General features: G+C 49.3%; 4 protein-coding genes across 4 annotated transcripts; all 4 read right to left on the bottom strand.

Annotated features, from left to right (window-relative positions):
• Positions 1 to 349: 349 nt before the first annotated feature.
• On the bottom strand, positions 350 to 736 carry LOC145403327 (uncharacterized). Its single transcript, XM_080275120.1, has one exon. The coding sequence runs from the start codon at positions 734 to 736 to the stop codon at positions 350 to 352; it is 387 nt and encodes a 128-aa protein (XP_080131246.1).
• A 6,332-nt stretch (positions 737 to 7,068) lies between these two features.
• LOC145403326 (uncharacterized) lies at positions 7,069 to 7,455 on the bottom strand. Its single transcript, XM_080275119.1, has one exon. The coding sequence runs from the start codon at positions 7,453 to 7,455 to the stop codon at positions 7,069 to 7,071; it is 387 nt and encodes a 128-aa protein (XP_080131245.1).
• A 6,393-nt stretch (positions 7,456 to 13,848) lies between these two features.
• Positions 13,849 to 14,199, bottom strand: LOC145403325 (uncharacterized). The gene has a single exon (XM_080275118.1). The coding sequence runs from the start codon at positions 14,197 to 14,199 to the stop codon at positions 13,849 to 13,851; it is 351 nt and encodes a 116-aa protein (XP_080131244.1).
• A 6,389-nt stretch (positions 14,200 to 20,588) lies between these two features.
• On the bottom strand, positions 20,589 to 20,939 carry LOC145403324 (uncharacterized). The gene has a single exon (XM_080275117.1). It carries the CDS (start codon positions 20,937 to 20,939, stop codon positions 20,589 to 20,591), a length of 351 nt encoding a protein of 116 aa, XP_080131243.1.
• Positions 20,940 to 21,301: the final 362 nt, after the last annotated feature.

The following is a 21,301-nucleotide window of genomic DNA, read 5'->3' as shown; positions in this document are numbered from 1 at the left end:
GAAGCGTGACCGCATATACGGACACTCTTCTTTTTGGCCGTTGGACCTTCAGGCAGCATGTGCAGACATCCGTCTTTTAGGGGTTGATGCAGCACGGCACTGGTCTAAACGCTGGAGATGCTCCTTCCGTGTTCTTTCAAACACAATAACATCATCCACGAAGGTGAAACAAATTTCCCAGTTTAGCACTCACAGCCCAGAGCCCATTAACCTGGAGAATGTGGCTGGTCCATTGCTGAGGCCAGAGGGAGGACACTGAACTCATAAAGTCATCCTCCATTGGTGGAGAGGGCCATTTTCTTTCGATGTTCTTCTTGAATGAGTACTTGCCAGTAGCCCGACTGAAGGTTCAAAGTGGTGAACCATCGGCCACAGTACAGTGAGTCCTAGAAGTCGTTGATTTGAGGTAGGGGGTGGCATTTTTGATGGTCATGTCGTTGAGTTGTCGATAGTCGATGCAAAATCTCGTGGATTCGTCTTTCTTTTTCATCAGAACTACAAGGTAAGACCACGGACTGGTCGTGGGCATCACGTTCGCTGCACTGCAGTCTTCTCCTTCTTGGCGCTGCAACAGATTTTTACTCCATGATGGCTGGTGTATGGGCGGTCCCATAGTTTGTATCAGGTGATGTAGTATCTCGGTCTGGCCTAGATCTCTTTCGTGTGAGGCAAAGACGTAATGGTAAAGAAGGAGCAGCTGCTCCAAGTTTTGTTGGTGTTCTGGTGACAGATGCATGAGAATCTGAGGTAGGGAGGGGACTCTAATTGAACTTGGGGGTTCAAGTGGGGTATCAAATTAATGTTTCCAACACTCCCATGACTAGGGCTTTGGGAAACATTAGGGGTCCGTCGGATACGTTGGCGATCCTGATGACATTGAGGTTAGGGGGAACTATTTCCAGGGAGATGAGGCAACACATGGCAAAGGGTTGCTCCATCTGCATGGCGAACAGCAATGGGTGCTGGGCAGGGGCTTCCAGTGGCACCCAGGCTTGATGGTGGGGTTGGATGGTGGTTGTCTTCTTGTGTGCGGTCTGCATGATTGTGTGCAGGCCGGCAGTGGGGTTGTGGGCCCCGAACCGGAAGCGCCACTGACGGCAATCGATTGTTGCCCCCAGCTTTGTAACAAATCCAACCTGAGATAGCTGTCATAAGTCATGCATCTTAACTCAGAGACGATGAACGGGTGGTTGGTGTACACTGACTGCTCTAGGGTGGTAACCGTTAGAGGGAGAGTTCGCCTTTCAGGGTCAGTGGTTCGATTCCTACCCCAATAAGGGCAGTGGACGAGGGTTGACAGGCTTTAAAGAGTGTCAGATTTTTCTTATAAAACCATGTCTACAGGCAAGGACGTGCAGCACCTGTATCCAATAGCAGGCTCACAGAGACTCCATGGAGTCTGATCTTCTTGTAGACAGGGGTATTGAGCTTGGTGCTAGTTGCTCCTGCCAGGACCAGAGCCGATGGTGAGGAACCTAAAAATCCAGTCCAGCTCCGGAGGACCCGGTTTCTTCCATCTCATCATCTACATAATCATGGGTAGACTTCACAACGACCTCTTCCTTGGTATCCAGTCCTGTGTCATCTACCCTGGAGTCATTGTTGGTGACATGATGCTGGAAGGGATGGGGCTTCTGTGGTGAAGTTCGGCGGTTGGACAAGCTGTGCCGAGCTTTAACCTGCCCATGCATATAGTGCAGGGTGCAGGAAGCATTGCAGGCCTTGATCTCCCAAGGGTCAATCAAGATTAGGCTGTCATTCTGTGTCTGTTTTTCTTGTGGAGATGGGGACACTCTGGGATAGAATGGGTGGCTTTGACTCCACCAATCTTCCATCATCTGGCTTGGTTCGGTGGGAACAGGATACACAGCCCCAATCTGCTTTTGTTTGCCTGCATGTGCCGCCAGGAGCAGCCAGATCGTAATGGTGTCCTGGTCAAATCCCTGAATATCGTAGATCGTGAAGTGTTCCTGGACGATACTAGGTAGGATTCGTATGAGGTGCGCGAATATATGTTGACTGAGTTGTGTTTCAGTCAACTGGGCACAGGCAGACAGTAAATTTTCTCAAGTACGCTAATATTGCGTCTAGATAGCCTTCGAATCTTACATAATTTAACTGTGAGAGTGTGATGTCCGAACAGAGGAAGAGTTTTACAGCGTGGACCACTAATTTACTGAACTCTGCCCTTGTTAGGTTCACACTGATTTTCCCTGCTACCAGGGAAACCGATTTGCCTAGATGAGCAATATCGCGATTTTCTGTGCATCCTCTTTGTAAACCGAATCCAATACAGGCTTCACCATATCGATGTCAGTCGTAATGTCATTGAGTTTTGGGTAATACTAGGGTATGAAGATGTGGGACCTCTGGACCGCCATCATGATGTATGTGCTACCGTGTACGTGGAGTGATCACAGCCCTGCTTTGCCTTCCCTCCAAATTTAGAACCATCGTTAGCCACCAGTGTTATACTGGTGCAAACTTGGTTTCCCAGGGTTCTTCTATTGCTGTGTGTGTGTGTGTGTGTGTGTGTGTGTGAAAATATGAACGAAACTGAGCACGGAAATTAACTGGGTTGCATCCGAAATTAATAAATGTTATCCTGGCGTGAACCTGGTTTCCCTGGATTCTTCTAAACAAGAAGGAACACACAAAACACTTCTGATACACCCTAATGGTAGAAGGTGGGCACAGAAACTGAGTGACGATACTAAAGGTTTATGATAATTGGAACACTTTAGGTACAACCCTGCCACATTAAGTCTGAGATATAGGAACTGTGTGGGAAGTGGTCAATCTGCTATATGCGGTCCCAGCCTGAGGGCCTGAAAAAACATCTTCAAGTGCACTAGGGAGGCCGCCGCAAAGTCTATACACCACAAAAAGGGGGAGAGATGGGAGCGGAGTTTACTTCTGTTAAAAGTTTACCACGATGACAAAAGGCCTAAAGGGAGAGACTACGACTCTAGTTCCAAAAGTGAAGAACCTGATATCTAGTTCTTCATAAGGGCCTGGGGGACAGATGCTAGCATGTATTGCTCCCAAAGTGTTCACACAGAGAGGTTAGAAGGGACCCGAGAGATTTGGGACAGCAAGGTTATACAATGGTGTCGCTGGGATCTGTTTTCTAGGGGGAGGGGACTAAGGTGGTGTGGAAGGGGAGGACAGGGAGAGAGGTCACCCCTGAGATCAAGGTGTCTTGCAGCAGTCGGTACGGGCCTGGGATACATCATGGCTTCTCCACTGATGAACTGCGTTGGTCCAGTTCACATGCTGGGGAGGGACTTCGTGCCTTCTTAACTGGTCTGCATCGACCAGTTCACTAGGTAAGGAGGGACGTCGTGGCTTCTCCTGAGCTGAATCACGTCGAGCCAATTCATAAATTTCTCTGGAGTTATAGGTGAGGAGGGACATCGTGGGTTCTTCGGGGTTGAACTGTGTCGAGCCAGTTCAGGATGGACGTTGCATCAAGCCAGCATCAATGGTTTGCGTTGAGCCAAATTGGAGTCAGTGAAGGAAAAAGCCTTCTCTTCAGTTCTGCATGGAGGAAGTACTGGAATAAAAGCTCTGGCCATTTGCAGTACTTGGGCCTCTAGCTGCGACAGTGGAAGGGCTGCAGCTTGGGGCGGACAGGAGCGGCTAGTGGTGGTGGGTGCGTGATCTCCATACCCCTCTTGCTGTGATGCTCTTAAGGTAGCTATCTTGGTGGTGGGGCAAGGCTGTCTTCTGTCTCGTTGGTGAAGGTTTTCCGTGGTAGTAGCTGGAGCAGGGACTCTGGTAGGTGGCCTCGTCCTGGGCATTTTACTACCTTTATCGTTTTTACAGCCACCTCCTCGTGGCAGGAAGTTGAATGTTTTTACCTCATCGGTGACCATGGTTGGTGTGAGGTCCTTCAGGATGTAGTTCCGGATGGTAGGTCGTTCGTCTGGTTTCCTTTTCGGGTCTCTGACGAGGATGAGGGAGTGTGGTTAGGGGTAGGTAGCGAGCAAGCATAGTAGATGTTAAGGCCCCTGGATTCTCTTATTGTGTCCGGTGTTGGAGACCCAGAAATCGTAGAAGACAAACATGGTGGTGTGGGTTGGGTGTGGTTGGACAGAGGAGATGGCGGTGATAGCCGTGGCTGCAACGATGGCTGAGAGGCAAATGGTGACCTATGACATGGGGTCAAAAGTCACCATTTGTGGTTGCCTGTTGTGGACACGAAGGTAGCAGTGGGATGGGTGTTGGCTAGTATGGGGATAGGCAGGGTGGAATTGTTGATTGTTTGACCTCATTTTTTATTTTCCTGAGTTGTGGGGTGAGTTTGATTTGCGGTTGGGGTAGGAGGGGAGGCGAGGAGTGGGGTGACAGGTTTTTATGATAATGGGGGACTATATCTATCACATGGCCTTGATTGGCGGCCTGATCTGGTGAGGATGGAAATGCGGTTTCAGCCGGACAGGAGTGTAGAGGAGGATGAGGGGCTGGTGGATGATCTAGGACTTGCGGATGATGGATATGAGGTTGGGCAAGGTTGTCATGATGGTTGTTATAAGGGTGACGGTGTACTGGGGGTATGAAATGAATGAGAAGGTGTATGTGAAAATGTATGGGGAGGTAGGGTGGTTGAGGGTCAGGATGGCGAATTTGAGTGTGTGGTGGAAAATGAGAGGGGGAGGTGAGGATGACGGTTCCTGGTAAGAGGACTGTGGGGTGGACAGGTTGGGTGGTGAAGATGAGGGTAAGGCCTGAGGAGATGAGGAAGGCAGACTTGTTGCAGTATTGGGTGGTGATGGGAAAGGAGAGAAGTTCGTGGATGGGGTGGGGAAGACAGGACAATGAATTTGGGGACAGGTGAACAACTGGGGCTGTGGGCGAGCAGGGGTGAAGGAGGACAGAATTTGGGTTTCATTGGTTTCGGTGTTGGTTTGGTTGGTTCTGTGAGGGTTATATCGATGGACAAGTCGGTTGCAGCATACCCTCGTGTCGCCATGAAAATGAATGACGACCTGGTAACCACAAGGGTGATTTCGAAGGGACCTAAAAACTTTGTCCAGAGTTTGTGGTCTAGGGGCAGTCTAGGAAACATGACTTTTTGGCCCATTTGGTATGGATTATCGGGAATAATTTCGTCCTTCTGCAGGTCTCGGCAGTGTTGCATGTGACAGAGACTGATCTTGAGGTGAGTGGGTACTGGTGTGGCTTGTGCTGTTGGCAGTGACAGGGCCAAATGTCGTATTGGGATTAGCACTGGGTGCTCGCCAAAAACACATTCTTGGGGAGTGATGCCGTCCTGTCCAGTGCAAGTGTTCATGCTCCATTGTAGGATCTTTACTTGAAATGGCCAATCTTCTGTGCTGAGTTTGACTAGCCTAGTTCTGTGTTGATTGGCAAGGCTTCAATGTCTTCTTTCAAAAATTGAGTTCCCTTGGGGATGGTGGGGAGACAAGTGGAGATACAGTATCCAAAAACTTGGATCAATGTCCCTAAACTTGTCCAGAGAACTCTGGGGCATTGTCAGAATGGAGTGCTTGTGGAAGGCCGAAGGAGAGAAAGCCGTTGGTAATTAGGGCCTCGGCAGTGGCTGTGGCAGAGTGTTTCTTAACAGGACAGGCGATTATGAACTTGAAGTATGTGTCAACGAACGTGATGATAAATGCAGTTGTCGACTTTGATGGGAGAGGCCCCATCACGTCCTCTGCAAGAACTGCCACAGTTTGGTGGCCGTTAGGTGCCCAATTGGTCCCGGTGTTCTGGAGATGTCTTTTCCTAATGCACAGGCTCTGAGGTGTCCAATAAAAGTCATTAAAAACCTGAAGCAGTTTTTGCTGGCCAAGGTGAATTCCGTTGTTGGAATGTATATGGACCATGATGTCTTCAAAATCGGTGGGGGCGATGATGATGTGGCCTGAGGAGGTATATAAGTGGTCCCCTATACGTTCTAACTTTTTGAATGTATTGGGTGGCATCCATTTGGGTTTTTCTTTGCATTCCCACTGTTGCATTAAGGTTTTCTGTGAAGTGCTGAGTCGTGTTTTCTGTTTCGGTGAGTGATTTCAGGAGGAGCCTCAACAAAGCATTCACATTGGTATGCAGTTTGGCAGTGCAGTGATCTCAAAGTCGAATTCTTCGAGGGTTTCTCACCAACAGACCAAGAAAGTGTCATTTTTTTGCGATCTCTGCAGCCAGTGCAGGGACTGGTGGTCCGTGATGATCGTAAGTGAGGGACCTAAGATGTAGGACCTGAAATGCCTAAGAGCCCAGACCACTCCGAGGCATTCACGTTTTGTTGCTGCATAAATTGCTTTGGAAGGGTTGAAGGTCCTGCTGGCACAAGCAATGATGTGCTCTTTTCCCTCTCCAACCTGGGTGAGGACGGCATCTTTTCTGGCCAGGGAGATTTCTGTATACAACCAAAAAGGTTACGTGTAGTCAGAGAAGGCAACTATTGATGCTGTAGTGAGTTTTTCGAAGGCCTCGATTCTGTGGGTAGTTCACCAGAAGATTTCATCTTGTTTTGTCATGTCATGGAGCGCGCTGGTGATAGTGCTGAAGTTCTTGAAAAGCGTCGGTAATATAAGACCAGGTCTAGGAAGGCATGGACTCCTTTTACATTTGGCAGGTGGGGTCAGCTCTGCAATGGAGGAGTGGTGGGTGGTGAGGGAGGGTGAGGGTTAAGGGTGGGGGTCATACATGGGTGTGATGGGAGGAATGGTGTGGGAGTTGGCGTGTGGTGTAAGCGTGACCGCATATACGGACACTCTTCTTTTTGGCCGTTGGACCTTCAGGCAGCATGTGCAGACATCCGTCTTTTAGGGGTTGATGCAGCACGGCACTGGTCTAAACGCTGGAGATGCTCCTTCCGTGTTCTTTCAAACACAATAACATCATCCACGAAGGTGAAACAAATTTCCCAGTTTAGCACTCACAGCCCAGAGCCCATTAACCTGGAGAATGTGGCTGGTCCATTGCTGAGGCCAGAGGGGAGGACACTGAACTCATAAAGTCATCCTCCATTGGTGGAGAGGGCCATTTTCTTTCGATGTTCTTCTTGAATGAGTACTTGCCAGTAGCCCGACTGAAGGTTCAAAGTGGTGAACCATCGGCCACAGTACAGTGAGTCCTAGAAGTCGTTGATTTGAGGTAGGGGGTGGCATTTTTGATGGTCATGTCGTTGAGTTGTCGATAGTCGATGCAAAATCTCGTGGATTCGTCTTTCTTTTTCATCAGAACTACAAGGTAAGACCACGGACTGGTCGTGGGCATCACGTTCGCTGCACTGCAGTCTTCTCCTTCTTGGCGCTGCAACAGATTTTTACTCCATGATGGCTGGTGTATGGGCGATCCCATAGTTTGTATCAGGTGATGTAGTATCTCGGTCTGGCCTAGATCTCTTTCGTGTGAGGCAAAGACGTAATGGTAAAGAAGGAGCAGCTGCTCCAAGTTTTGTTGGTGTTCTGGTGACAGATGCATGAGAATCTGAGGTAGGGAGGGGACTCTAATTGAACTTGGGGGTTCAAGTGGGGTATCAAATTAATGTTTCCAACACTCCCATGACTAGGGCTTTGGGAAACATTAGGGGTCCGTCGGATACATTGGCGATCCTGATGACATTGAGGTTAGGGGGAACTATTTCCAGGGAGATGAGGCAACACATGGCAAAGGGTTGCTCCATCTGCATGGCGAACAGCAATGGGTGCTGGGCAGGGGCTTCCAGTGGCACCCAGGCTTGATGGTGGGGTTGGATGGTGGTTGTCTTCTTGTGTGCGGTCTGCATGATTGTGTGCAGGCCGGCAGTGGGGTTGTGGGCCCCGAACCGGAAGCGCCACTGACGGCAATCGATTGTTGCCCCCAGCTTTGTAACAAATCCAACCTGAGATAGCTGTCATAAGTCATGCATCTTAACTCAGAGACGATGAACGGGTGGTTGGTGTACACTGACTACTCTAGGGTGGTAACCGTTAGAGGGAGAGTTCGCCTTTCAGGGTCAGTGGTTCGATTCCTACCCCAATAAGGGCAGTGGACGAGGGTTGACAGGCTTTAAAGAGTGTCAGATTTTTCTTATAAAACCATGTCTACAGGCAAGGACGTGCAGCACCTGTATCCAATAGCAGGCTCACAGAGACTCCATGGAGTCTGATCTTCTTGTAGACAGGGGTATTGAGCTTGGTGCTAGTTGCTCCTGCCAGGACCAGAGCCGATGGTGAGGAACCTAAAAATCCAGTCCAGCTCCGGAGGACCCGGTTTCTTCCATCTCATCATCTACATAATCATGGGTAGACTTCACAACGACCTCTTCCTTGGTATCCAGTCCTGTGTCATCTACCCTGGAGTCATTGTTGGTGACATGATGCTGGAAGGGATGGGGCTTCTGTGGTGAAGTTCGGCGGTTGGACAAGCTGTGCCGAGCTTTAACCTGCCCATGCATATAGTGCAGGGTGCAGGAAGCATTGCAGGCCTTGATCTCCCAAGGGTCAATCAAGATTAGGCTGTCATTCTGTGTCTGTTTTTCTTGTGGAGATGGGGACACTCTGGGATAGAATGGGTGGCTTTGACTCCACCAATCTTCCATCATCTGGCTTGGTTCGGTGGGAACAGGATACACAGCCCCAATCTGCTTTTGTTTGCCTGCATGTGCCGCCAGGAGCAGCCAGATCGTAATGGTGTCCTGGTCAAATCCCTGAATATCGTAGATCGTGAAGTGTTCCTGGACGATACTAGGTAGGATTCGTATGAGGTGCGCGAATATATGTTGACTGAGTTGTGTTTCAGTCAACTGGGCACAGGCAGACAGTAAATTTTCTCAAGTACGCTAATATTGCGTCTAGATAGCCTTCGAATCTTACATAATTTAACTGTGAGAGTGTGATGTCCGAACAGAGGAAGAGTTTTACAGCGTGGACCACTAATTTACTGAACTCTGCCCTTGTTAGGTTCACACTGATTTTCCCTGCTACCAGGGAAACCGATTTGCCTAGATGAGCAATATCGCGATTTTCTGTGCATCCTCTTTGTAAACCGAATCCAATACAGGCTTCACCATATCGATGTCAGTCGTAATGTCATTGAGTTTTGGGTAATACTAGGGTATGAAGATGTGGGACCTCTGGACCGCCATCATGATGTATGTGCTACCGTGTACGTGGAGTGATCACAGCCCTGCTTTGCCTTCCCTCCAAATTTAGAACCATCGTTAGCCACCAGTGTTATACTGGTGCAAACTTGGTTTCCCAGGGTTCTTCTATTGCTGTGTGTGTGTGTGTGTGTGTGTGTGTGTGTGTGTGTGTGTGTGTGTGTGAAAATATGAACGAAACTGAGCACGGAAATTAACTGGGTTGCATCCGAAATTAATAAATGTTATCCTGGCGTGAACCTGGTTTCCCTGGATTCTTCTAAACAAGAAGGAACACACAAAACACTTCTGATACACCCTAATGGTAGAAGGTGGGCACAGAAACTGAGTGACGATACTAAAGGTTTATGATAATTGGAACACTTTAGGTACAACCCTGCCACATTAAGTCTGAGATATAGGAACTGTGTGGGAAGTGGTCAATCTGCTATATGCGGTCCCAGCCTGAGGGCCTGAAAAAACATCTTCAAGTGCACTAGGGAGGCCGCCGCAAAGTCTATACACCACAAAAAGGGGGAGAGATGGGAGCGGAGTTTACTTCTGTTAAAAGTTTACCACGATGACAAAAGGCCTAAAGGGAGAGACTACGACTCTAGTTCCAAAAGTGAAGAACCTGATATCTAGTTCTTCATAAGGGCCTGGGGGACAGATGCTAGCATGTATTGCTCCCAAAGTGTTCACACAGAGAGGTTAGAAGGGACCCGAGAGATTTGGGACAGCAAGGTTATACAATGGTGTCGCTGGGATCTGTTTTCTAGGGGGGAGGGGACTAAGGTGGTGTGGAAGGGGAGGACAGGGAGAGAGGTCACCCCTGAGATCAAGGTGTCTTGCAGCAGTCGGTACGGGCCTGGGATACATCATGGCTTCTCCACTGATGAACTGCGTTGGTCCAGTTCACATGCTGGGGAGGGACTTCGTGCCTTCTTAACTGGTCTGCATCGACCAGTTCACTAGGTAAGGAGGGACGTCGTGGCTTCTCCTGAGCTGAATCACGTCGAGCCAATTCATAAATTTCTCTGGAGTTATAGGTGAGGAGGGACATCGTGGGTTCTTCGGGGTTGAACTGTGTCGAGCCAGTTCAGGATGGACGTTGCATCAAGCCAGCATCAATGGTTTGCGTTGAGCCAAATTGGAGTCAGTGAAGGAAAAAGCCTTCTCTTCAGTTCTGCATGGAGGAAGTACTGGAATAAAAGCTCTGGCCATTTGCAGTACTTGGGCCTCTAGCTGCGACAGTGGAAGGGCTGCAGCTTGGGGCGGACAGGAGCGGCTAGTGGTGGTGGGTGCGTGATCTCCATACCCCTCTTGCTGTGATGCTCTTAAGGTAGCTATCTTGGTGGTGGGGCAAGGCTGTCTTCTGTCTCGTTGGTGAAGGTTTTCCGTGGTAGTAGCTGGAGCAGGGACTCTGGTAGGTGGCCTCGTCCTGGGCATTTTACTACCTTTATCGTTTTTACAGCCACCTCCTCGTGGCAGGAAGTTGAATGTTTTTACCTCATCGGTGACCATGGTTGGTGTGAGGTCCTTCAGGATGTAGTTCCGGATGGTAGGTCGTTCGTCTGGTTTCCTTTTCGGGTCTCTGACGAGGATGAGGGAGTGTGGTTAGGGGTAGGTAGCGAGCAAGCATAGTAGATGTTAAGGCCCCTGGATTCTCTTATTGTGTCCGGTGTTGGAGACCCAGAAATCGTAGAAGACAAACATGGTGGTGTGGGTTGGGTGTGGTTGGACAGAGGAGATGGCGGTGATAGCCGTGGCTGCAACGATGGCTGAGAGGCAAATGGTGACCTATGACATGGGGTCAAAAGTCACCATTTGTGGTTGCCTGTTGTGGACACGAAGGTAGCAGTGGGATGGGTGTTGGCTAGTATGGGGATAGGCAGGGTGGAATTGTTGATTGTTTGACCTCATTTTTTTTATTTTCCTGAGTTGTGGGGTGAGTTTGATTTGCGGTTGGGGTAGGAGGGGAGGCGAGGAGTGGGGTGACAGGTTTTTATGATAATGGGGGACTATATCTATCACATGGCCTTGATTGGCGGCCTGATCTGGTGAGGATGGAAATGCGGTTTCAGCCGGACAGGAGTGTAGAGGAGGATGAGGGGCTGGTGGATGATCTAGGACTTGCGGATGATGGATATGAGGTTGGGCAAGGTTGTCATGATGGTTGTTATAAGGGTGACGGTGTACTGGGGGTATGAAATGAATGAGAAGGTGTATGTGAAAATGTATGGGGAGGTAGGGTGGTTGAGGGTCAGGATGGCGAATTTGAGTGTGTGGTGGAAAATGAGAGGGGGAGGTGAGGATGACGGTTCCTGGTAAGAGGACTGTGGGGTGGACAGGTTGGGTGGTGAAGATGAGGGTAAGGCCTGAGGAGATGAGGAAGGCAGACTTGTTGCAGTATTGGGTGGTGATGGGAAAGGAGAGAAGTTCGTGGATGGGGTGGGGAAGACAGGACAATGAATTTGGGGACAGGTGAACAACTGGGGCTGTGGGCGAGCAGGGGTGAAGGAGGACAGAATTTGGGTTTCATTGGTATCGGTGTTGGTTTGGTTGGTTCTGTGAGGGTTATATCGATGGACAAGTCGGTTGCAGCATACCCTCGTGTCGCCATGAAAATGAATGACGACCTGGTAACCACAAGGGTGATTTCGAAGGGACCTAAAAACTTTGTCCAGAGTTTGTGGTCTAGGGGCAGTCTAGGAAACATGACTTTTTGGCCCATTTGGTATGGATTATCGGGAATAATTTCTGTCCTTCTGCAGGTCTCGGCAGTGTTGCATGTGACAGAGACTGATCTTGAGGTGAGTGGGTACTGGTGTGGCTTGTGCTGTTGGCAGTGACAGGGCCAAATGTCGTATTGGGATTAGCACTGGGTGCTCGCCAAAAACACATTCTTGGGGAGTGATGCCGTCCTGTCCAGTGCAAGTGTTCATGCTCCATTGTAGGATCTTTACTTGAAATGGCCAATCTTCTGTGCTGAGTTTGACTAGCCTAGTTCTGTGTTGATTGGCAAGGCTTCAATGTCTTCTTTCAAAAATTGAGTTCCCTTGGGGATGGTGGGGAGACAAGTGGAGATACAGTATCCAAAAAACTTGGATCAATGTCCTTAAACTTGTCCAGAGAACTCTGGGGCATTGTCAGAATGGAGTGCTTGTGGAAGGCCGAAGGAGAGAAAGCCGTTGGTAATTAGGGCCTCGGCAGTGGCTGTGGCAGAGTGTTTCTTAACAGGACAGGCGATTATGAACTTGAAGTATGTGTCAACGAACGTGATGATAAATGCAGTTGTCGACTTTGATGGGAGAGGCCCCATCACGTCCTCTGCAAGAACTGCCACAGTTTGGTGGCCGTTAGGTGCCCAATTGGTCCTGGTGTTCTGGAGATGTCTTTTCCTAATGCACAGGCTCTGAGGTGTCCAATAAAAGTCATTAAAAACCTGAAGCAGTTTTTGCTGGCCAAGGTGAATTCCGTTGTTGGAATGTATATGGACCATGATGTCTTCAAAATCGGTGGGGGCGATGATGATGTGGCCTGAGGAGGTATATAAGTGGTCCCCTATACGTTCAAACTTTTTGAATGTATTGGGTGGCATCCATTTGGGTTTTTCTTTGCATTCCCACTGTTGCATTAAGGTTTTCTGTGAAGTGCTGAGTCGTGTTTTCTGTTTCGGTGAGTGATTTCAGGAGGAGCCTCAACAAAGCATTCACATTGGTATGCAGTTTGGCAGTGCAGTGATCTCAAAGTCGAATTCTTCGAGGGTTTCTCACCAACAGACCAAGAAAGTGTCATTTTTTTGCGATCTCTGCAGCCAGTGCAGGGACTGGTGGTCCGTGATGATCGTAAGTGAGGGACCTAAGATGTAGGACCTGAAATGCCTAAGAGCCCAGACCACTCCGAGGCATTCACGTTTTGTTGCTGCATAAATTGCTTTGGAAGGGTTGAAGGTCCTGCTGGCACAAGCAATGATGTGCTCTTTTCCCTCTCCAACCTGGGTGAGGACGGCATCTTTTCTGGCCAGGGAGATTTCTGTATACAACCAAAAAGGTTACGTGTAGTCAGAGAAGGCAACTATTGATGCTGTAGTGAGTTTTTCGAAGGCCTCGATTCTGTGGGTAGTTCACCAGAAGATTTCATCTTGTTTTGTCATGTCATGGAGCGCGCTGGCGATAGTGCTGAAGTTCTTGAAAAGCGTCGGTAATATAAGACCAGGTCTAGGAAGGCATGGACTCCTTTTACATTGGCAGGTGGGGTCAGCTCTGCAATGGAGGAGTGGTGGGTGGTGAGGGAGGGTGAGGGTTAAGGGTGGGGGTCATACATGGGTGTGATGGGAGGAATGGTGTGGGAGTTGGCGTGTGGTGGAAGCGTGACCGCATATACGGACACTCTTCTTTTTGGCCGTTGGACCTTCAGGCAGCATGTGCAGACATCCGTCTTTTAGGGGTTGATGCAGCACGGCACTGGTCTAAACGCTGGAGATGCTCCTTCCGTGTTCTTTCAAACACAATAACATCATCCACGAAGGAGAAACAAATTTCCCAGTTTAGCACTCACAGCCCAGAGCCCATTAACCTGGAGAATGTGGCTGGTCCATTGCTGAGGCCAGAGGGGAGGACACTGAACTCATAAAGTCATCCTCCATTGGTGGAGAGGGCCATTTTCTTTCGATGTTCCTCTTGAATGAGTACTTGCCAGTAGCCCGACTGAAGGTTCAAAGTGGTGAACCATCGGCCACAGTACAGTGAGTCCTAGAAGTCATTGATTTGAGGTAGGGGGGTGGCATTTTTGATGGTCATGTCGTTGAGTTGTCGATAGTCGATGCAAAATCTCGTGGATTCGTCTTTCTTTTTCATCAGAACTACAAGGTAAGACCACGGACTGGTCGTGGGCATCACGTTCGCTGCACTGCAGTCTTCTCCTTCTTGGCGCTGCAACAGATTTTTACTCCATGATGGCTGGTGTATGGGCGGTCCCATAGTTTGTATCAGGTGATGTAGTATCTCGGTCTGGCCTAGATCTCTTTCGTGTGAGGCAAAGACGTAATGGTAAAGAAGGAGCAGCTGCTCCAAGTTTTGTTGGTGTTCTGGTGACAGATGCATGAGAATCTGAGGTAGGGAGGGGACTCTAATTGAACTTGGGGGTTCAAGTGGGGTATCAAATTAATGTTTCCAACACTCCCATGACTAGGGCTTTGGGAAACATTAGGGGTCCGTCGGATACGTTGGCGATCCTGATGACATTGAGGTTAGGGGGAACTATTTCCAGGGAGATGAGGCAACACATGGCAAAGGGTTGCTCCATCTGCATGGCGAACAGCAATGGGTGCTGGGCAGGGGCTTCCTGGCACCCAGGCTTGATGGTGGGGTTGGATGGTGGTTGTCTTCTTGTGTGCGGTCTGCATGATTGTGTGCAGGCCGGCAGTGGGGTTGTGGGCCCCGAACCGGAAGCGCCACTGACGGCAATCGATTGTTGCCCCCAGCTTTGTAACAAATCCAACCTGAGATAGCTGTCATAAGTCATGCATCTTAACTCAGAGACGATGAACGGGTGGTTGGTGTACACTGACTGCTCTAGGGTGGTAACCGTTAGAGGGAGAGTTCGCCTTTCAGGGTCAGTGGTTCGATTCCTACCCCAATAAGGGCAGTGGACGAGGGTTGACAGGCTTTAAAGAGTGTCAGATTTTTCTTATAAAACCATGTCTACAGGCAAGGACGTGCAGCACCTGTATCCAATAGCAGGCTCACAGAGACTCCATGGAGTCTGATCTTCTTGTAGACAGGGGTATTGAGCTTGGTGCTAGTTGCTCCTGCCAGGACCAGAGCCGATGGTGAGGAACCTAAAAATCCAGTCCAGCTCCGGAGGACCCGGTTTCTTCCATCTCATCATCTACATAATCATGGGTAGACTTCACAACGACCTCTTCCTTGGTATCCAGTCCTGTGTCATCTACCCTGGAGTCATTGTTGGTGACATGATGCTGGAAGGGATGGGGCTTCTGTGGTGAAGTTCGGCGGTTGGACAAGCTGTGCCGAGCTTTAACCTGCCCATGCATATAGTGCAGGGTGCAGGAAGCATTGCAGGCCTTGATCTCCCAAGGGTCAATCAAGATTAGGCTGTCATTCTGTGTCTGTTTTTCTTGTGGAGATGGGGACACTCTGGGATAGAATGGGTGGCTTTGACTCCACCAATCTTCCATCATCTGGCTTGGTTCGGTGGGAACAGGATACACAGCCCCAATCTGCTTTTGTTTGCCTGCATGTGCCGCCAGGAGCAGCCAGATCGTAATGGTGTCCTGGTCAAATCCCTGAATATCGTAGATCGTGAAGTGTTCCTGGACGATACTAGGTAGGATTCGTATGAGGTGCGCGAATATATGTTGACTGAGTTGTGTTTCAGTCAACTGGGCACAGGCAGACAGTAAATTTTCTCAAGTACGCTAATATTGCGTCTAGATAGCCTTCGAATCTTACATAATTTAACTGTGAGAGTGTGATGTCCGAACAGAGGAAGAGTTTTACAGCGTGGACCACTAATTTACTGAACTCTGCCCTTGTTAGGTTCACACTGATTTTCCCTGCTACCAGGGAAACCGATTTGCCTAGATGAGCAATATCGCGATTTTCTGTGCATCCTCTTTGTAAACCGAATCCAATACAGGCTTCACCATATCGATGTCAGTCGTAATGTCATTGAGTTTTGGGTAATACTAGGGTATGAAGATGTGGGACCTCTGGACCGCCATCATGATGTATGTGCTACCGTGTACGTGGAGTGATCACAGCCCTGCTTTGCCTTCCCTCCAAATTTAGAACCATCGTTAGCCACCAGTGTTATACTGGTGCAAACTTGGTTTCCCAGGGTTCTTCTATTGCTGTGTGTGTGTGTGTGTGTGTGTGTGTGTGTGTGTGTGTGTGTGTGTGAAAATATGAACGAAACTGAGCACGGAAATTAACTGGGTTGCATCCGAAATTAATAAATGTTATCCTGGCGTGAACCTGGTTTCCCTGGATTCTTCTAAACAAGAAGGAACACACAAAACACTTCTGATACACCCTAATGGTAGAAGGTGGGCACAGAAACTGAGTGACGATACTAAAGGTTTATGATAATTGGAACACTTTAGGTACAACCCTGCCACATTAAGTGTGAGATATAGGAACTGTGTGGGAAGTGGTCAATCTGCTATATGCGGTCCCAGCCTGAGGGCCTGAAAAAACATCTCCTTCAAGTGCACTAGGGAGGCCGCCGCAAAGTCTATACACCACAAAAAGGGGGAGAGATGGGAGCGGAGTTTACTTCTGTTAAAAGTTTACCACGATGACAAAAGGCCTAAAGGGAGAGACTACGACTCTAGTTCCAAAAGTGAAGAACCTGATATCTAGTTCTTCATAAGGGCCTGGGGGACAGATGCTAGCATGTATTGCTCCCAAAGTGTTCACACAGAGAGGTTAGAAGGGACCCGAGAGATTTGGGACAGCAAGGTTATACAATGGTGTCGCTGGGATCTGTTTTCTAGGGGGGAGGGGACTAAGGTGGTGTGGAAGGGGGAGGACAGGGAGAGAGGTCACCCCTGAGATCAAGGTGTCTTGCAGCAGTCGGTACGGGCCTGGGATACATCATGGCTTCTCCACTGATGAACTGCGTTGGTCCAGTTCACATGCTGGGGAGGGACTTCGTGCCTTCTTAACTGGTCTGCATCGACCAGTTCACTAGGTAAGGAGGGACGTCGTGGCTTCTCCTGAGCTGAATCACGTCGAGCCAATTCATAAATTTCTCTGGAGTTATAGGTGAGGAGGAACATCGTGGGTTCTTCGGGGTTGAACTGTGTCGAGCCAGTTCAGGATGGACGTTGCATCAAGCCAGCATCAATGGTTTGCGTTGAGCCAAATTGGAGTCAGTGAAGGAATAAGCCTTCTCTTCAGTTCTGCATGGAGGAAGTACTGGAATAAAAGCTCTGGCCATTTGCAGTACTTGGGCCTCTAGCTGCGACAATGGAAGGGCTGCAGCTTGGGGCGGACAGGAGCGGCTAGTGGTGGTGGGTGCGTGATCTCCATACCCCTCTTGCTGTGATGCTCTTAAGGTAGCTATCTTGGTGGTGAGGCAAGGCTGTCTTCTGTCTCGTTGGTGAAGGTTTTCTGTGGTAGTAGCTGGAGCAGGGACTCTGGTAGGTGGCCTCGTCCTGGGCATTTTACTACCTTTATCGTTTTTACAGCCACCTCCTCGTGGCAGGAGGTTGAATGTTTTTACCTCATTGGTGACCATTGTTGGTGTAAGGTCCTTCAGGATGTAGTTCCGGATGGTAGGTCGTTCGTCTGGTTTCCTTTTCGGGTCTCTGACGAGGATGAGGGAGTGTGGTTAGGGGTAGGTAGCGAGCAAGCATAGTAGATGTTGAGGCCCCTGGATTCTCTTATTGTGTCCGGTGTTGGAGACCCAGAAATCGTAGAAGACAAACATGGTGGTGTGGGTTGGGTGTGGTTGGACAGAGGAGATGGCGGTGATAGCCGTGGCTGCAACGATGGCTGAGAGGCAAATGGTGACCTTTGACATGGGGTCAAAAGTCACCATTTGTGGTTGCCTGTTGTGGACACGAAGGTAGCAGTGGGATGGGTGTTGGCTAGTATGGGGATAGGCAGGGTGGAATTGTTGATTGTTTGACCTCATTTTTTTATTTTCCTGAGTTGTGGGGTGAGTTTGATTTGCGGTTGGGGTAGGAGGGGAGGCGAGGAGTGGGGTGACAGGTTTTTATGATAATGGGGGACTATATCTATCACATGGCCTTGATTGGCGGCCTGATCTGGTGAGGATGGAAATGCGGTTTCAGCCGGACAGGAGTGTAGAGGAGGATGAGGGGCTGGTGGATGATCTAGGACTTGCGGATGATGGATATGAGGTTGGGCAAGGTTGTCATGATGGTTGTTATAAGGGTGACGGTTTACTGGGGGTATGAAATGGATGAGAAGGTGTATGTGAAAATGTATGGGGAGGTAGGGTGGTTGAGGGTCAGGATGGCGAATTTGAGTGTGTGGTGGAAAATGAGAGGGGGAGGTGAGGATGACGGTTCCTGGTAAGAGGACTGTGGGGTGGACAGGTTGGGTGGTGAAGATGAGGGTAAGGCCTGAGGAGATGAGGAAGGCAGACTTGTTGCAGTATTGGGTGGTGATGGGAAAGGAGAGAAGTTCGTGGATGGGGTGGGGAAGACAGGACAATGAATTTGGGGACAGGTGAACAACTGGGGCTGTGGGCGAGCAGGGGTGAAGGAGGACAGAATTTGGGTTTCATTGGTTTCGGTGTTGGTTTGGTTGGTTCTGTGAGGGTTATATCGATGGACAAGTCGGTTGCAGCATACCCTCGTGTCGCCATGAAAATGAATGACGACCTGGTAACCACAAGGGTGATTTCGAAGGGACCTAAAAACTTTGTCCAGAGTTTGTGGTCTAGGGGCAGTCTAGGAAACATGACTTTTTGGCCCATTTGGTATGGATTATCGGGAATAATTTCGTCCTTCTGCAGGTCTCGGCAGTGTTGCATGTGACAGAGACGGATCTTGAGGTGAGTGGGTACTGGTGTGGCTTGTGCTGTTGGCAGTGACAGGGCCAAATGTCGTATTGGGATTAGCACTGGGTGCTCGCCAAAAACACATTCTTGGGGAGTGATGCCGTCCTGTCCAGTGCAAGTGTTCATGCTCCATTGTAGGATCTTTACTTGAAATGGCCAATCTTCTGTGCTGAGTTTGACTAGCCTAGTTCTGTGTTGATTGGCAAGGCTTCAATGTCTTCTTTCAAAAATTGAGTTCCCTTGGGGATGGTGGGGAGACAAGTGGAGATACAGTATCAAAAAAACTTGGATTAATGTCCCTAAACTTGTCCAGAGAACTCTGGGGCATTGTCAGAATGGAGTGCTTGTGGAAGGCCGAAGGAGAGAAAGCCGTTGGTAATTAGGGCCTCGGCAGTGGCTGTGGCAGAGTGTTTCTTAACAGGACAGGCGATTATGAACTTGAAGTATGTGTCAACGAACGTGATGATAAATGCAGTTGTCGACTTTGATGGGAGAGGCCCCATCACGTCCTCTGCAAGAACTGCCACAGTTTGGTGGCCGTTAGGTGCCCAATTGGTCCCGGTGTTCTGGAGATGTCTTTTCCTAATGCACAGGCTCTGAGGTGTCCAATAAAAGTCATTAAAAACCTGAAGCAGTTTTTGCTGGCCAAGGTGAATTCCGTTGTTGGAATGTATATGGACCATGATGTCTTCAAAATCGGTGGGGGCGATGATGATGTGGCCTGAGGAGGTATATAAGTGGTCCCCTATACGTTCAAACTTTTTGAATGTATTGGGTGGCATCCATTTGGGTTTTCTTTGCATTCCCATTGTTGCATTAAGGTTTTCTGTGAAGTGCTGAGTCGTGTTTTCTGTTTCGGTGAGTGATTTCAGGAGGAGCCTCAACAAAGCATTCACATTGGTATGCAGTTTGGCAGTGCAGTGATCTCAAAGTCGAATTCTTCGAGGGTTTCTCACCAACAGACCAAGAAAGTGTCATTTTTTTGCGATCTCTGCAGCCAGTGCAGGGACTGGTGGTCCGTGATGATCGTAAGTGAGGGACCTAAGATGTAGGACCTGAAATGCCTAAGAGCCCAGACCACTCCGAGGCATTCACGTTTTGTTGCTGCATAAATTGCTTTGGAAGGGTTGAAGGTCCTGCTGGCACAAGCAATGATGTGCTCTTTTCCCTCTCCAACCTGGGTGAGGACGGCATCTTTTCTGGCCAGGGAGATTTCTGTATACAACCAAAAAGGTTACGTGTAGTCAGAGAAGGCAACTATTGATGCTGTAGTGAGTTTTTCGAAGGCCTCGATTCTGTGGGTAGTTCACCAGAAGATTTCATCTTGTTTTGTCATGTCATGGAGCGCGCTGGCGATAGTGCTGAAGTTCTTGAAAAGCGTCGGTAATATAAGACCAGGTCTAGGAAGGCATGGACTCCTTTTACATTGGCAGGTGGGGTCAGCTCTGCAATGGAGGAGTGGTGGGTGGTGAGGGAGGGTGAGGGTTAAGGGTGGGGGTCATACATGGGTGTGATGGGAGGAATGGTGTGGGAGTTGGCGTGTGGTGGAAGCGTGACCGCATATACGGACACTCTTCTTTTGGCCGTTGGACCTTCAGGCAGCATGTGCAGACATCCGTCTTTTAGGGGTTGATGCAGCACGGCACTGGTCTAAACGCTGGAGATGCTCCTTCCGTGTTCTTTCAAACACAATAACATCATCCACGAAGGTGAAACAAATTTCCCAGTTTAGCACTCACAGCCCAGAGCCCATTAACCTGGAGAATGTGGCTGGTCCATTGCTGAGGCCAGAGGGGAGGACACTGAACTCATAAAGTCATCCTCCATTGGTGGAGAGGGCCATTTTCTTTCGATGTTCTTCTTGAATGAGTACTTGCCAGTAGCCCGACTGAAGGTTCAAAGTGGTGAACCATCGGCCACAGTACAGTGAGTCCTAGAAGTCGTTGATTTGAGGTAGGGGGGTGGCATTTTTGATGGTCATGTCGTTGAGTTGTCGATAGTCGATGCAAAATCTCGTGGATTCGTCTTTCTTTTTCATCAGAACTACAAGGTAAGACCACGGACTGGTCGTGGGCATCACGTTCGCTGCACTGCAGTCTTCTCCTTCTTGGCACTGCAACAGATTTTTACTCCATGATGGCTGGTGTATGGGCGGTCCCATAGTTTGTATCAGGTGATGTAGTATCTCGGTCTGGCCTAGATCTCTTTCGTGTGAGGCAAAGACGTAATGGTAAAGAAGGAGCAGCTGCTCCAAGTTTTGTTGGTGTTCTGGTGACAGATGCATGAGAATCTGAGGTAGGGAGGGGACTCTAATTGAACTTGGGGGTTCAAGTGGGGTATCAAATTAATGTTTCCAACACTCCCATGACTAGGGCTTTGGGAAACATTAGGTGTCCGTCGGATACGTTGGCGATCCTGATGACATTGAGGTTAGGGGGAACTATTTCCAGGGAGATGAGGCAACACATGGCAAAGGGTTGCTCCATCTGCATGGCGAACAGCAATGGGTGCTGGGCAGGGGCTTCCAGTGGCACCCAGGCTTGATGGTGGGGTTGGATGGTGGTTGTCTTCTTGTGTGCGGTCTGCATGATTGTGTGCAGGCCGGCAGTGGGGTTGTGGGCCCCGAACCGGAAGCGCCACTGACGG

The sequence above is a fragment of the Coenobita brevimanus genome, chromosome 60 (genome assembly GCF_032717465.1).
Source record: "Coenobita brevimanus isolate Jiangsu-jjx chromosome 60, ASM3271746v2, whole genome shotgun sequence".
NCBI lineage: Eukaryota > Metazoa > Arthropoda > Malacostraca > Decapoda > Coenobitidae > Coenobita > Coenobita brevimanus.
The sequence above is the reverse complement of the archived record's forward strand: the minus strand, read 5'-3'. Positions and strand labels throughout refer to the sequence as shown.

What these genes read in the sequence shown, in the direction of transcription:
- LOC145403327 (XM_080275120.1), bottom strand. Translation starts at nt 736, where the DNA reads ATGCATCTGTCACCAGAACACCAACAAAACTTGGAGCAGCTGCTCCTT.
- LOC145403326 (XM_080275119.1), bottom strand. Translation starts at nt 7,455, where the DNA reads ATGCATCTGTCACCAGAACACCAACAAAACTTGGAGCAGCTGCTCCTT.
- LOC145403325 (XM_080275118.1), bottom strand. Translation starts at nt 14,199, where the DNA reads ATGCATCTGTCACCAGAACACCAACAAAACTTGGAGCAGCTGCTCCTT.
- LOC145403324 (XM_080275117.1), bottom strand. Translation starts at nt 20,939, where the DNA reads ATGCATCTGTCACCAGAACACCAACAAAACTTGGAGCAGCTGCTCCTT.